The following is a 14,240-nucleotide window of genomic DNA, read 5'->3' as shown; positions in this document are numbered from 1 at the left end:
AGATCTGATTATAATACCAAAATATGGTCTCTGAGCCTGGATGGAAACCTAGAACATGAGCTATACTATGCATTGTTTTGTGTTCTTTTAGATGAAATAAGTGTTGGGGCCACAAAAAGGCAGAGAATTGTTCAAATTCAGTTTGTATCACATATACTACTAGCTGGAGTATTCTCTCACAAAACAAGCTGCTGCCCTCATAAAAGTCCAGGGGGAACTGAAGCCTTGGTCTCTTCTGCTATATGCTGATATTGTTCTTGAAGTTGTTTTGGCTATTTATTTAGAGAAACAGGAGAGGCTTTAGAGAAGCTACTCTCAGATTTTGAAACTGATCAGTAGAGCTGACCCTCAGGCTGGAAAATAGAAGGGGGCTTCAAGGATTCCCTTTTTAACAAGCTAATTTCTGACTTTGCTTCAGAGTATTTATGTATTAAATTTATAGGCACCCCATCTCCCTAAGAGGTGACTCTAGGCAGCATTCCTGAATGAACATACAGCAGGGGTGTCAAACTGCCGGCCTGCGGGCAGGACACGTCATCCGGAAGCTGCGCTCACCCCATTGCTGGCAATGGCAAAACTCTCCCGATACGTTGCATGTCACGTGACGCTGCGAGTTTGACATGTCTGACATACAGTATATTTATATATTTATATTTAGCAAATTTTTATACTGCCCTTCTCCCGAAGGACTCAGGGCGGTGTACAGGGCAATAAATGTTAAAATACGATAATACAAAAGTTAAAAACATTAAATAATTATGCCCGATATAATACATTAGTTAAAATCCATGTTAAAACCCCAAACCCCAAACCCATCAGACCAGGCCGGCTTGTTCAAATAAATAAGTTTTTAGATCACGTCGGAAGGAGCGAAGGTCGGGGGCCATCCGGAGCTCAACCGGTAAGCAGTTCCAGAGGTCTGGGATGCCCACAGAGAACGCCCTCCCCCTGAGGGCCACCAGTCGACATTCTCTGACCGGTGGCACCCTGAGGAGGCCCTCTCTGTGGGAGCGCACTGGACGGAGGGAGGTTGATGCTGGCAGCAGGTGTTGCCGTAGGTAATCCGGACCCATGCCATGTAGGGCTTTATAGGTCATCACCAGCACCTTGAATCTCACCCGGAGGGCAACTGGAAGCCAATGCAGCTCACGGAGCAGAGGTGTAACATGGGAGTATCGGGAGACCCCCAACACAACTCGCGCGGCTGCATTCTGCACCAGTTGAAGCCTCCAAGGGCAGCCCCATGTAGAGAGCATTGCAGTAGTCTAAACGAGAGGTCACGACCGCATGAGTGACTGTACGCAAGGCATCCCGGTCCAGATAGGGCCGCAACTGGCGCACCAGACGAACCTGGGCGAAGGCCCCCTTAGTCACAGCTCCTATATGATCTTCTAAGGAGAGCTGTGAATCTAGGAGGACCCTCAAGTTGCGAGCCCTATCTACGGGGGGTAAAAACTCACCCCCCATAGTAAGAGGTGGAATAGTCTGAATTTTCCGAGATGCCGGCACGCACAGCCACTCAGTCTTGTCAGGGTTGAGCCGAAGCCTGTTCCTCCCCATCCAGTATGATATTGCGAGTTTGACACATCTGACATACAGTATGATATGGCATGACACTGTCCTTCTTTCACCTTTTCTTTCTTTCTTCACCTATTACCTTTCACATGTAATACTGATTTCTAAAGCCGTAAAACTATCTGAACTGAAACAACACAGCACTTTTTTCTACCTTAAAAAAATTAATCTGTGAACACTGGTATCTCAAAACAATATTTAAAAACAAGATGAAAATACATTACCAGCATATTATTAAATACTTACGAAAAGTTTATTTTTAGCTGCTACTACTATTGCTGTGCCATTAGATGACCAGGAACAACACTTCACTAACACTTCCATATCATCATGGTATCCATCCCCATTTCGGAATAAGTTGCCTATATTAATAGTTTTCAGTTCATTTGCTGACTGCACATCCCAAAGCTTTTTAAAGAAAAGTTTTCTGATTAGTATTACTGCCAACTATATGTTTGTCAGAAAATAGCAACATATTCAAATCAAGTAGCTAAGTTGATATAAAATTTCTTATTCATACATACTGCTTTATTTATAAAATATTGCTAAGTAAGAACCATTTCAAAAATACCTTTAACTGGAACAGACTGTTACGAGTACATGAATAATTTTACTTTTAACCAGTACAGGAAGTATATTTATTTTATATTTCACTTATCTAGGTATACCTATATACTTAAGTTTTCTCATATAATAGTTTTAAAAAGCACTATTTATTTTAGTTCATTTTTCATATAGCCATTAAAATTATTTACCGTATATACTTGAGTATAAGCCGACTCGAGTATAAGCCGAGACCCCCAATTTCACCCCCAAAAACTGGGAAAAGTTGTTGACTCGAGTATAAGCCGATCCGCCGTTCTGCAAGCCTCCGCCACCGGCGGAGGCTGGATCCGCGCTCTGCAAGCCTCTGCCGCCAGCAGAGGCTCGATCCGCCATTTTGCAAGCCTGAATACACAGGAATACCCTGTGTGGCCGCGGCTCTCGGGGAAGCCCTGGCTGTCCGCTTCCTCGCTCCACGCTGCCATTCGGGGCCCGCGCGTTCCCCGGGCAAATCGCGGCGCCCAGCAGGCGAGGAAACACGCCCGCTCCAGTCGCCCCCCCTTCCCTCAGGAGACGCGAAGCAAGTGACCGCCAGGAGCTTACCGAGGACTTGCGCGCGGCCGAGGCTTCGGTGCTTCCAGGATCGCGCGCACCTCTCCCAAGCCGCCGCCGTCCGGAGACCTGCCGAAGTTTGGGGAGGTTTGGGCGCCTCCCCAAACGTCGGCAGGTCTCCGTTCCTCCTGCCGACGTTTGGGGAGGTTTGGGCGCCTCCCCAAACCTCCCCAAACGTCGGCAGGTCTCCGTTCCTCCTGCCGACGTTTGGGGAGGTTTGGGCGCCTCCCCAAACGTCGGCAGGTCTCCGTTCCTCCGCGCAGACCTGCCGACGTTTGGGGAGGTTTGGGCGCCTCCCCAAACCTCCCCAAACGTCGGCAGGTCTCCGTTCCTCCTGCCGACGTTTGGGGAGGTTTGGGCGCCTCCCCAAACCTCCCCAGGTCTCCGTTCCTCCGCGCAGACCTGCCGACGTTTGGGGAGGTTTGGGCGCCTCCCCAAACCTCCCCAAACGTCGGCAGGTCTCCGTTCCTCCTGCCGACGTTTGGGGAGGTTTGGGCACCTCCCCAAGTCTCCGTTCCTCCGCGCAGACCTGCCGACGTTTGGGGAGGTTTGGGCGCCTCCCCAAACCTCCCCAGGTCTCCGTTCCTCCTGCCGACGTTTGGGGAGGTTTGGGCGCCTCCCCAAACCTCCCCAGGTCTCCGTTCCTCCGCGCAGACCTGCCGACGTTTGGGGAGGTTTGGGCGCCTCCCCAAACCTCCCCAGGTCTCCGTTCCTCCTGCCGACGTTTGGGGAGGTTTGGGCGCCTCCCCAAACCTCCCCAGGTCTCCGTTCCTCCGTGCAGACCTGCCGACGTTTGGGGAGGTTTGGGCGCCTCCCCAAACGTCGGCAGGTCTCCGTTCCTCCTGCCGATGTTTGGGGAGGTTTGGGCGCCTCCCCAAACCTCCCCAGGTCTCCGTTCCTCCGCGCAGACCTGCCGACATTTGGGGAGGTTTGGGCGCCTCCCCAAACCTCCCCAAACGTCGGCAGGTCTCCGTTCCTCCTGCCGACGTTTGGGGAGGTTTGGGCACCTCCCCAAACCTCCCCAGGTCTCCGTTCCTCCGCGCAGACCTGCCGACGTTTGGGGAGGTTTGGGCGCCTCCCCAAACCTCCCCAGGTCTCCGTTCCTCCGCGCAGACCTGCCGACATTTGGGGAGGTTTGGGCGCCTCCCCAAACCTCCCCAAACGTCGGCAGGTCTGCGCGACGTTTGGGGAGGTTTGGGGAGGCGCCCAAACCTCCCCAAACGTCGGCAGGTCTGCGCGGAGGAACAGAGACCTGGGGAGGTTTGGGGAGGCGCCCAAACCTCCCCAAACGTCGGCAGGAGGAACGGAGACCTGCTGACGTTTGGGGAGGTTTGGGGAGGCGCCCAAACCTCCCCAAACGTCGGCAGGTCTGCGCGGAGGAACGGAGACCTGGGGAGGTTTGGGGAGGCGCCCAAACCTCCCCAAACGTCGGCAGGAGGAACGGAGACCTGCTGACGTTTGGGGAGGTTTGGGGAGGCGCCCAAACCTCCCCAAACGTCGGCAGGTCTGCGCGGAGGAACGGAGACCTGGGGAGGTTTGGGGAGGCGCCCAAACCTCCCCAAACTTCGGCAGGTCTCGGACGGCGGTGGCTTGGGAGAGGTGCGCGCGATCCCGGAAGCACCAAAGCCTCGGCCGCGCACAAGTCCTCGGTAAGTTTTTTTGTTGACTGGAGTATAAGCCGAAGTGGAATTTTTCAGCCCAAAAAGTGGGCTGAAAAATTCGGCTTATACTCAAGTATATACGGTATATAATGGACTGTTTTCTGTTTAGACTTTGACAGAAAAATCCATTCATATCAATCTGCATAAATTAAACATTTTCCATTTTGCTTCTGTAATGGTTTTAATATACAAGTTATTTTATTCATAAAGCCCAAACTCTTGATTGTATTAATGTTAATGAAATCCATTTCATAAACTGCCAATATGAATCTATAACTTGTTACTGCTAATAAAAAAGAGAATGTTTTGCTTTTTACATTTGTATTCTCTGTACTAAATATATTTCAGAATCCAAGTTGCTGGATTTGTTGATATATTATTTTGTTATAAAATCTACATCTATAGACTTCTGATACAAATTCAAATTATATGCCTAGCCTATTAGACATGAAAGATTGTTTCTTTTTTTCTTATACAAAACCAAACAACTATGTCTTATTACAAAATACAATTGGAGTATGATCCTACTTACTGATAAGTTATGCACTTTCCATAGTTACAAAGGCTCTGAAAGGTCTGTAAAGCACTTTCAGATGTCCTAAAATGTAAAAACTGCTCCCCCCATATCATTTGATCATGATCTGATCTGGGTGATTATGATTTGGGTGCCTGGCAACCTGTTTGCACTTACAACTGGTGCCAAGCTCCCTGTTATCATGTGATCACCATCCTCTCTGTCAGCTTCCCCAGAAAGTCAGTGGGGAAGCTGGCAGGAGAGACTGCAAGTTATTGCTGCCTATAAGGATTTCCCCTTCCCTCAGTGCACATGGGCGGTGGTAGTGGTGGGAAATTCTTTATTAAGTTGCAGAAATGAAACTCAGATCTTTGGTGTTTGAGCTTCATTTCTCCCGCCAAGCACATAAGTTTTCTTCCAAACACAGAAGGGAGCTTCCTGCCCTTCTTCAGCAGGTAACTCTCTCCCTTTGTCCATTTAACAAACTGCCCAGTCCCTTAACAACTGCAACTGGAAGAATTGGGATTGCAATCAAATATGGGGATGTGGGTGTTTTGCTTAACAACTGTTTCTCTCAACAACTGAGATTCTGTTCCCAATTGTGGTTGAAAGTTGAGGACTACCTGTATTTTTGCTGATAGTGAAAAGGCTTTTATCATACAGAGTACAAATCATCTTTTTCTTCATTTTAGTCCAATTTTAGGGTTGCCATGCTAATCCTTTTTCATTGTCCATATAGGTAGTTCTTAGTTAACAACTGTAATTGGGGATGACTGATAAGCAATGTAATCATAAATTGCAATGGCATATGATCATGTGAATTAGCAATGACACTACCCATTATCATTGTTAAGCAAGAATGGTGGGACTCAAAGCAGTCTGACAAACAGGTAAGGCATGGTGCGAGTGCAGTAGGGGTGGGATTGGCTGCTGCCAAGTGGGGATGGTGCACAAGTAACTGACAAGTCATGGTGTGGGCAGGGGTGGCTTCAGCCAGACTGAGAAGGCTGCATGAGTGGCCAAAGAGGCACAGTGCAAGTACAGTGGGGCCAGGGCTACCGAGTGCCAGTCAGAAAAGGATGTGAGTGACTTACCAGAGTGATTTGTGACCTTCTCTTATGGCTTCTCCATTGACTTTGCTTTAGGAAGCCAGCAGGAAGGGTTGCAAATGGCAATCATGTGACTATGGGATACTGCACCTATAGTTAAGTGAAAGATAGTTGCAAAGGCCTCGGATTGCAATCATGTGACCCTAGGGATGCTCTGGCAGCCAGAATTTTAAGCACCATCATAATTTTGAATAGTAACTGAACAGATGGTTGGTAAGCGAGGACTAGCTATAAAATGTTGCTAACGTACCTGGTTTTTGTTCGATCAAAATGTATTTATCTGAATCCTGCCTTTTTTAACGAATAATTCAAAGTATATCCAACACACCTTCTGCCTTCTATTTACCCACAAAAACAATCCTGTGAAGTGGATTGGGCAGAAAGAGAGTGCCTGGCCCAAAGTCATCTAGCTGCCTTTCATGACTAAGAAGGGACTTGAACTTACAGTCTCCCACTTTCTAGCCTGGTGCCTTAACCACTGGACCATATGCTCAAATATACACAGCCAAATCTTATTCTATGGAGTTCATATCCTCTAGAGGTAGTCCTTAAATTATAAGAAATTAGTTGAACAACCATTACAATGTTACTGGAAAAAAGAACATAAATGTCTGATGTTATGGCTGTGCCCCCATTGTCATGTGATATTTAGGTGCTTGGCAGCCTACCCATATTTACAACTTGCAGGGGCACTGAAACGTCCCCCATCCATCTTCCCCGCCAATCTATGTCTTTTGGGCTGCCTTGCACAGCAGCACCTGGCAGCAGTGCCAAGGCTGGGGCTGCTATCTGAAGAAGGACATTTACTTAAATGGTAATAATTTTGCTAGATGGAGAAAGAATCGACATACAAGTTGGAGAATGAGGTCTTCCAAAACATTGCAAAAATGGGGCTCCTGCCATTCTTCAAATGGCCCATTCTCAAGAGACCTGGACAAGACCAGGTTTCTGAAGAATTGAAAGAATGGCATGCACAATATGGAGAAGGAATGGGATGTGCAACTTGAAGAATGAAGCAAGGTGGTGAAGGTCAGGGGGCACAGCAGAGTCTGTGGACCACAGGGCAGCAGGGACAAATGTGGCTTTATACATTGATGCTGGCATGACTGGCTACGCTGTGCAGTTAAGGGACAAGTTTTCAGTGGTAATAGTTGTCCTGGGACTGAAAGAGGCTTGGGAGTGGTAACAGCAGACTGTCCCTGCTGAAGACCTTGGACCTCTACTTTAGTCCAGTACTGGCACTTCTATCAATGAGTGCCATTGGGCAGGGCAGCAAAAAGGACATAGATTAGTGGGGGATAGGTGGGTGGGGAGAGTTGCAGCATCTCTGCCATCATAAGTGCTCCTGGGCCTGGTGCAGCAGCTGAGATTTCTGGAGGCAGTTAAAGTCCCAAAGGTACTTTTTCTGGAGGCAAATGGACTTTGTTTTTCTTTGAAGACATTTTGCTTCTCATCCAAGAAGCTTCTTCAGCTCTGACTGGATGACAGGGAATGGAAAGATTTTTATTCCTTGCAGACTACTGGTCATTTGCATTATTTTAGAGTTGTTGAGGCCATTTGGAGGTTTATCTGTGTGTTCAGATGACCCTGTCTAGCTGTCAGACATTTTGTGACAATTTTGTGACAATTTATTTTTCACTAGGTACTTGTTTATTGTAGGAAGGAATGTATTATAAAGCCTCAGAGAACTCTGTTTAACATTCATTTTTTTAAAAAAAATTGCAGCAGTACAATGGGGAAAGAAGGGAGGGAGGGAGGGAGGGAGGGAGGGAGGGAGGGAAGGAAGGAAAGAAAGAAAGAAAGAAAGAAAGAAAGAAAGAAAAAAGAAAGAAAGAAAGAAAGAAAGAAAGAAAGAAAGAAAGAAAGAAAGAAAGAGCCATAACACAATCATTATTTTCAGGGTACAAAAATACAGATTCAAAAGATACTACATATAATAATTCACTCTCAAGACATACCTTTAAAGTTCCATCAGCTGAACAACTAGCCAAATATTTATCATCTGGTGAAAATCTGCAATGGGTTACAGATCCTTCATGACCAAACAATGTATTGCGACAATATTTACTATTCAGATCCCAGAGCTTCATTTAGGAATAGGAAAAGGAAACCAAGAAAAAATGAATGTATATTAAAATTAGTCAAAAAGTATTTATTTTGGCTTCTCACAATATTCATATTTCTTGTGTAGCAATGAAAATAAATTTGCAGCTTGCACTTTTTATTAGGAACTCCCAGACTGTTGTCAAGAGTCAATAAACTTTATTTATTATCTCCTATAAACAGCTATAGAAACATAAGTATTTGGGAAAGTGGAAGATTATTTGCTATGCTGTCAGTGTATTTCAAAGGACAATTCTAATTCATTTTTATAGTTCAGCGGTACCTAAATGGCCTCTAGTGGCTAAACTTAGGAGCAACAAAGTAACAAATCCCAAATTAATGCATTTCAGGAGGCTTCCACAAATTCTCTACTATGAAATACCCAAAGCCAAATAAATATCAATTTAATTTCATTTACTACTTACTTTGATATAAGTATCATTTGAACATGTTGCCAAAAAAAGATGACTAAATTGGCAGAAGTTGACCTGCTCTGTATGTTCGTTGAATTCACACACAAGTTCACCTGTTCTTGAGTTCCAGACCTAAAACATCATATACAATAATTCAAACATTTAAAAAGATACTTATCAAGTAAATATATCAATATTGATATATCAATATTGATATATCAATATATCAATTTTTAATCTAAATACTAGGCAAAGCTGAAATATGTTCAATTTCTATGTACATAAATATTCCTTAAATTTTAGCAAGTAGTAATTTGCTGAAATACTGAATTTGAACTTGCAAATGTAAGCAATATATAATAAGAATTCAAATTACATGTTTTCTTTATCTAAACTATCTCATAGGTTAACTAAAAGATATTTTTCTAGATTGGGAGATTCTTCAATTACTCATGCCCTCATCACCTTTTTTTTAAAAAAAGTTTTATTAATTTTACAATTTTACCTCAAAATATCAACATATTTAGAAAGCAGCGTGGTCATTGAGTAATCAATAGTCCAATAACAAAATCATTCGTGCATATCTCAGGTTAGATCATCAAAAATTCCCTCTCTGTTTCCCATAATTACTATATCACAATCAAGTTAATACATTTCTAGTTATAACACAATCAGTTAAGATATTTATCAATAAATTTTTACTTATAGTTATCATGTCCTGTTTTTAAAATTTTACCAATTTTCAATTACAGTGCTCCAATTTAGCCTTTAAGATCCCTAGAATTTAACTTTTGGGTAGCCCAAATTTCCCCTATTTCATTACATAGTAGTTGACATATCTAAAATACACATATTGCTTAAATACATTCTTATCTATTTCACAAATATATTCTATTTGTCATCCTAATGCCTCATCACTTACTAATAAAGTTTCCCTTTATTGTCTCAATCCAACTTCCATATTTTAATTCAAAACTTTAGTCCAATAGCTAATTTTCATTTCCCTTGTAAATCTAAATCCTAAATCTTAAATCGAATAATATCTTTTAAAGTCTCCCCTTACCCCATTAAGTAAAATTTTAGGCTCTTCCATTATACAGAAGAAAGCACCCCCCCCCACTTTTTAAAGTCTAACTCTGGCTTTCTTTTTGTGCTAAGCAAGCTTCCATACCAGTGCCTTTAAATCCTCAAATGGATCTCCCTTCATTCCTACACGTTATTTGAATCAAGGGTAGTTGTTGTAGTTGTTGTTTCGTTGTCTATGTTTTCAGTATGCTGTACTTGTAAGTCTTTAGGACCCTCCATCTCAGTGTTGTTTTCATCAGCTTGTGTTGTTTTTGAGTTGTAGATTCTATAGTTGAAATCAAGGTTTGGCTATCAAATTTCTCAGTAGATTGTACATGTTGTTCTTTAAAGTCCTTTGTCTTGATATTAATCTTCTGTTGCTTTTTGAATTATAAGTTTATCAGTTGAAAGCAGGGCTTCATTTTGTAAGTTTAGGCTGGCACCTTTGTCTTTCAGTCTGGAGTTCATTAGTTCAGTAGCTTCAAGGATTTTTTCCAAGTATAAGTTTATAGTTAAATTGTGGATAATATTCCTCCATTTCTAAGGTGTTTACAGATAGTTCTTTAGTGGAGGCTATTTTTAATAGAAGTCAGTGAATGCCCACCTCCACTATACCTGGGAGTTGTTTTCACTGCCAGCTGTTTCAAATTCTTATCTTTTTTAGATAATGCCAAGGACAACTAGGCTGTAACCAGGTTACACAGTGAAAGATAAATCTCCTTGCTGCACCAGGCTTTGCCACAAGATGTTCTCAGTAGCATATAAAGTCTTTTTCCAGTCTCCAATTAAGCTTTTATCCAGTTTAAATTTTTTTCCTCCCCCCCCAGCTTAGTAAGTAGGGGTAATAGGTCCCCGTAGAAATAGGAACTTTTTGGGACCCCAAATTGCCAAAAGGTGCAAGTCCAATTTTTATTGTTGTTTAGTTTAGTTATATTTTTCTTTTCTTTTCAAAGCTTTAACTCCCCAAGTAGGCAGATGCCGCTATTCCAAAGGGGCGGAAGAAATTTTCAAAATGCTCCCACAGGAAAGTAGTTGGGGAAATAAGAAACGTAGCGTCTCACCCAATTCCTCCACATTGCTTTCGTCGTGCTTGTTAGTGCTTTTGGCTTTTGGCTGGTATGGCTTACTGATTGGCCATGTTGATGGCCAATCTTTTCTTTGTCAGTTCAGAGGACCTGCTCCAGATCAAACAGAGGGGCTGCTGCCCCCCCCCCGCAATCAGTCGGAGGGCCTCCTCACGGTCGTCACCCCTCCAGGGCGACTTTTGACCCTTTTCAGGGTCTTCCAATAGAGGAAAACCAGGCGGCGGAGAGAACTCTCCCCGTACGTCCGCCAGCACCACAAGCGCAAACAGGAAGCCATGCCCTCATCATCTCGTGACCGGATTACTGCAAGGTACCCAATATAACAGACATGTCAAACTTGCGACGTGACGTCATGCAACATATCGAAGCCTTTTCGCCATTGCCGGCAATGGGGTGAGCGTGGCTTCCAGATGACGCGTCCGGCCTGTGGGCCGGCAGTTTGACACCCATGCAATATGAGGCTGCCCATATTTAGAAGCTGCAGGAAAATGCAAATCAATTTATAACTTTTTTAAAATGCGTTTTTCTGGATTTTGTGCTGTTATTCTGTCTCTTACTGTTAAAATAAACCTACCATTAAAATTATAGACTGATCATTTCTTTATCAGTGAGCAAATGTACAAAATCAGCAGGGAATCAAATAATTTTTCCCCTCCCTGTACAGTTGATACAGAATGCAGCAATGTGGACAGTAGTAGACATGGTATACAATCTGATTATTTAAGAGACTGTCAATCTCTCATAACTTCTGCCCTATCAATGAAACCAAGCAAAATGGCCAAGATGTAGGTTCCCTCAATCAAAGAATGTCATATATCAGGGCCTAGGCAATACATATTCTCTATTGTATGATGGTTGCCCTCTGGAGTCAGATGGCTCCCCACATGCAGATGTTCCAGAAGTATATCTCATCCCAGGCCTCAGATTAGGGTCAATGCCAAGCATTTGTTAAATTTTGCTACTTTGGGATATATTTAGAGGTTTTAGTCTTCTAAACAAATATATTTTATGGTTCTTTTCTTTGTATTGTACACTGCTCAGAGTATTTTATGAGCTGGCTAATCTCCAAATGGAATAAACATATAAGGTAAAAAATGAATGTGACATTCTAGAACAGTGATGGCGAACCTTTTAGAGACCGAGTGCCCGAACCACAGCCGCTTTGCCTCCTTTGTGCTGGGCAGGGCTCCTGCTCCGGGCGGCAGTGGCAGCCTGATGGACCTGCTGCTGGCCACCGTGGCGCATGTGCCAACAGAGAGGGCTCTGAGTGCCGCCTCTGGCACACGTGCCATAGGTTCACCACCACTGTTCTAGAATAAGAAAGCATTCATTCTTAAAATTTAATCACCTTTGATAATATAGGTGGCACATAATTTAATAACTAAATAAATAATCATAATACAACAACAAACCCTGAAGAAACAGCTTTTCCATAGTCAAAATTCAGCTTCTGTAGTCCATGGAACATTGTAGTTACATTATTAAACAGGACAAGACTGAAATAATGGAGCTTTGGTATTTAGTTTTAAAACCAAATGTTTTAGAACTTTTCATAAAAATATATATAAAATATGGTTCAAAGGTAATAATTTGATATTGAATATTGTTAGTATGATTTTAGGGTACTCTAAGGGCTGCAAAAATGGACATTTTTTTAATGTATTACTGAAATTTATTATTTTATTGGCTTCATTAGAAATACCAGGTACTCCTCACTTAATTACTCTAACTGGAATCAGCAAATCTATCACTAAGCAAAGCAGTTAAGAGAAACACTATATGTTCTGACAGTCCTAGCTACAGTCATTAAACAAACTTCAGGTCATTAAGCAACACATCACATGACTGTAATTTGCGACTTCCCACTGGCTTTCCCATTGATTTTGCTTGTCAGAAACCAAGTGGGATGCTGTGACCATTGTAAATGCAAAACAGTTGCCAAGCATCTGAATCATGATCACAGTACTTTAAAAGACGCTGCGACAGTTATGAGCACCAGTCCTAAGTAACTCTGAACAGTCATAACTTTGAACAGTCACTAAATGAACAGTCATAAGATGCTTACTTTTACTTTTTTATCCACTGAACAAGTGGCTAGAAATCTGTCATCCTTTGAAAAAGCACAGCAGAGCACTTCATCATCATGTGCTTTTACTTCTAGGAGCTTTTTTCCACTTTCAGTTTTGAAAACCTGCAAACAAAATAACAAATTATAAGAAAGTAGAAATGATGTAGGACTATTATATCTACATGCAAAACTACACACACACACACACACACACACACACACACACACACACACACACATTAACAAACATTACATGATTCTATTTTATTCATTGTCTTCTCTATATAATTGAATTTTTGTTAGTTCAACAGGAAAAAAATGGAAGGAGAGATTATTAACTGTCAAGCCAACCCCAGCAATATTAAATAAGTAATAAAGGAGAATATTTATAGATCAGGGTTGAAATGAGGAGTCCTTGGTGCTCTCTGAGCTTGGTTGTTTTCTTGCAGACGTTTCATTACCCAAACTAAGTAGCATCATCAGTACTATGGTAGTAAGGAGTGGTATTTGTTTATATTCTAGTGGCTTGCCCTGTCAGTGTTGGCAGTGGTGGTCTTAGAAGTTGTCAGATTCTGTTCTGTTTAACGTTGTTTGGCAGTTCCTTGATTGGGGTATTGTTTACTTGATTGTTGGTCTCATGTTAATCTATGTTCATTTTAGTGCTGATTGTTGGTGGGAACATGTTTGGTTTTTTTGTTCCCTTTTTGGCATGTTGGTTGTCTCTTTTCCATAAATGTCTACTGAGATTCTCAGTCATCCAGGTCATAGTTGTCCCAAAGGTGCTTTTTCAAAAGGCAAACTGGACACTGTTTTTCTTTGAAGATGTTTCACTTCTCATCCAAGAATCTTCTTGGATGAGAAGCGAAACGTCTTACAGGAAAAACAAAGTCCAGATAGCTTTTGAAAAAGCACCTTTGGGATGTCTTTTGCAAAGTATGTAGATTTTATTTATGTCTATATGTCTATTGATGGCTAATCTCTTGGAATGCTAGGCTTCTAAAAAATAAGAGTTTTTAGACTTGGCTTTGTCTAGGATGGTCATAAGCTAAAAAGGGAACAAAAAGACCAAAACGTTCCTTATTAGCAATCAGCACCCAGATGAGCATACTGTAGATTAACTCCAAGTTTAATATCAGACCAACAATCAAACAATACTCCAATCAAGGAATGCCAAACAAGCCAACAGTAAACAGTCCAACCAAAGAACTTCTAAGAACACGCCCAACAACACAGACAAGGCAAGCCATTAGAATATAAACTAAGAGCAAATCCCACTTCTTACTAGCACTGATGATGTTACCTAGTTGGGTAATGAAACGTCTGTGAGAAAACAACCAAGCTCAGAGAGCACCAAGGACCCCTCATAAATGAGAACTGGCACTTTTCGTAACATGTGAATATATACATGTCAATCAATCAGTAATTTTGGAAGTTCTGGAAAAATCAGAGCTTCCAATATCTACACAAAAAAAATCTACTACAAGTAATCCTC

General features: G+C 42.6%; 1 protein-coding gene across 7 annotated transcripts in view; it reads right to left on the bottom strand.

Moving 5' to 3' along the window:
- APAF1 (apoptotic peptidase activating factor 1) overlaps positions 1 to 14,240 on the bottom strand; it is a 70,910-nt gene that overhangs the window by 25,166 nt on the left and 31,504 nt on the right. For all 7 annotated transcript variants that reach the window (XM_081331199.1, XM_081331200.1, XM_081331194.1 and 4 more), the window contains 4 exons: positions 12,746 to 12,871; positions 8,543 to 8,662; positions 7,973 to 8,098; positions 1,822 to 1,983 (listed from right to left, as the gene is read on the bottom strand). In XM_081331199.1, the coding sequence (XP_081187325.1) occupies positions 1,822 to 1,983; positions 7,973 to 8,098; positions 8,543 to 8,662; positions 12,746 to 12,871 (534 nt within the window). The remainder of the gene's footprint in view (positions 1 to 1,821; positions 1,984 to 7,972; positions 8,099 to 8,542; positions 8,663 to 12,745; positions 12,872 to 14,240) is intronic.

Source organism: Vipera berus (assembly GCF_964194415.1).
Source record: "Vipera berus genome assembly, chromosome: 6".
In the NCBI taxonomy this organism is placed as follows: Eukaryota; Metazoa; Chordata; class Lepidosauria; order Squamata; family Viperidae; genus Vipera; species Vipera berus.
This window is presented reverse-complemented; position numbering and strand designations above follow the sequence as displayed.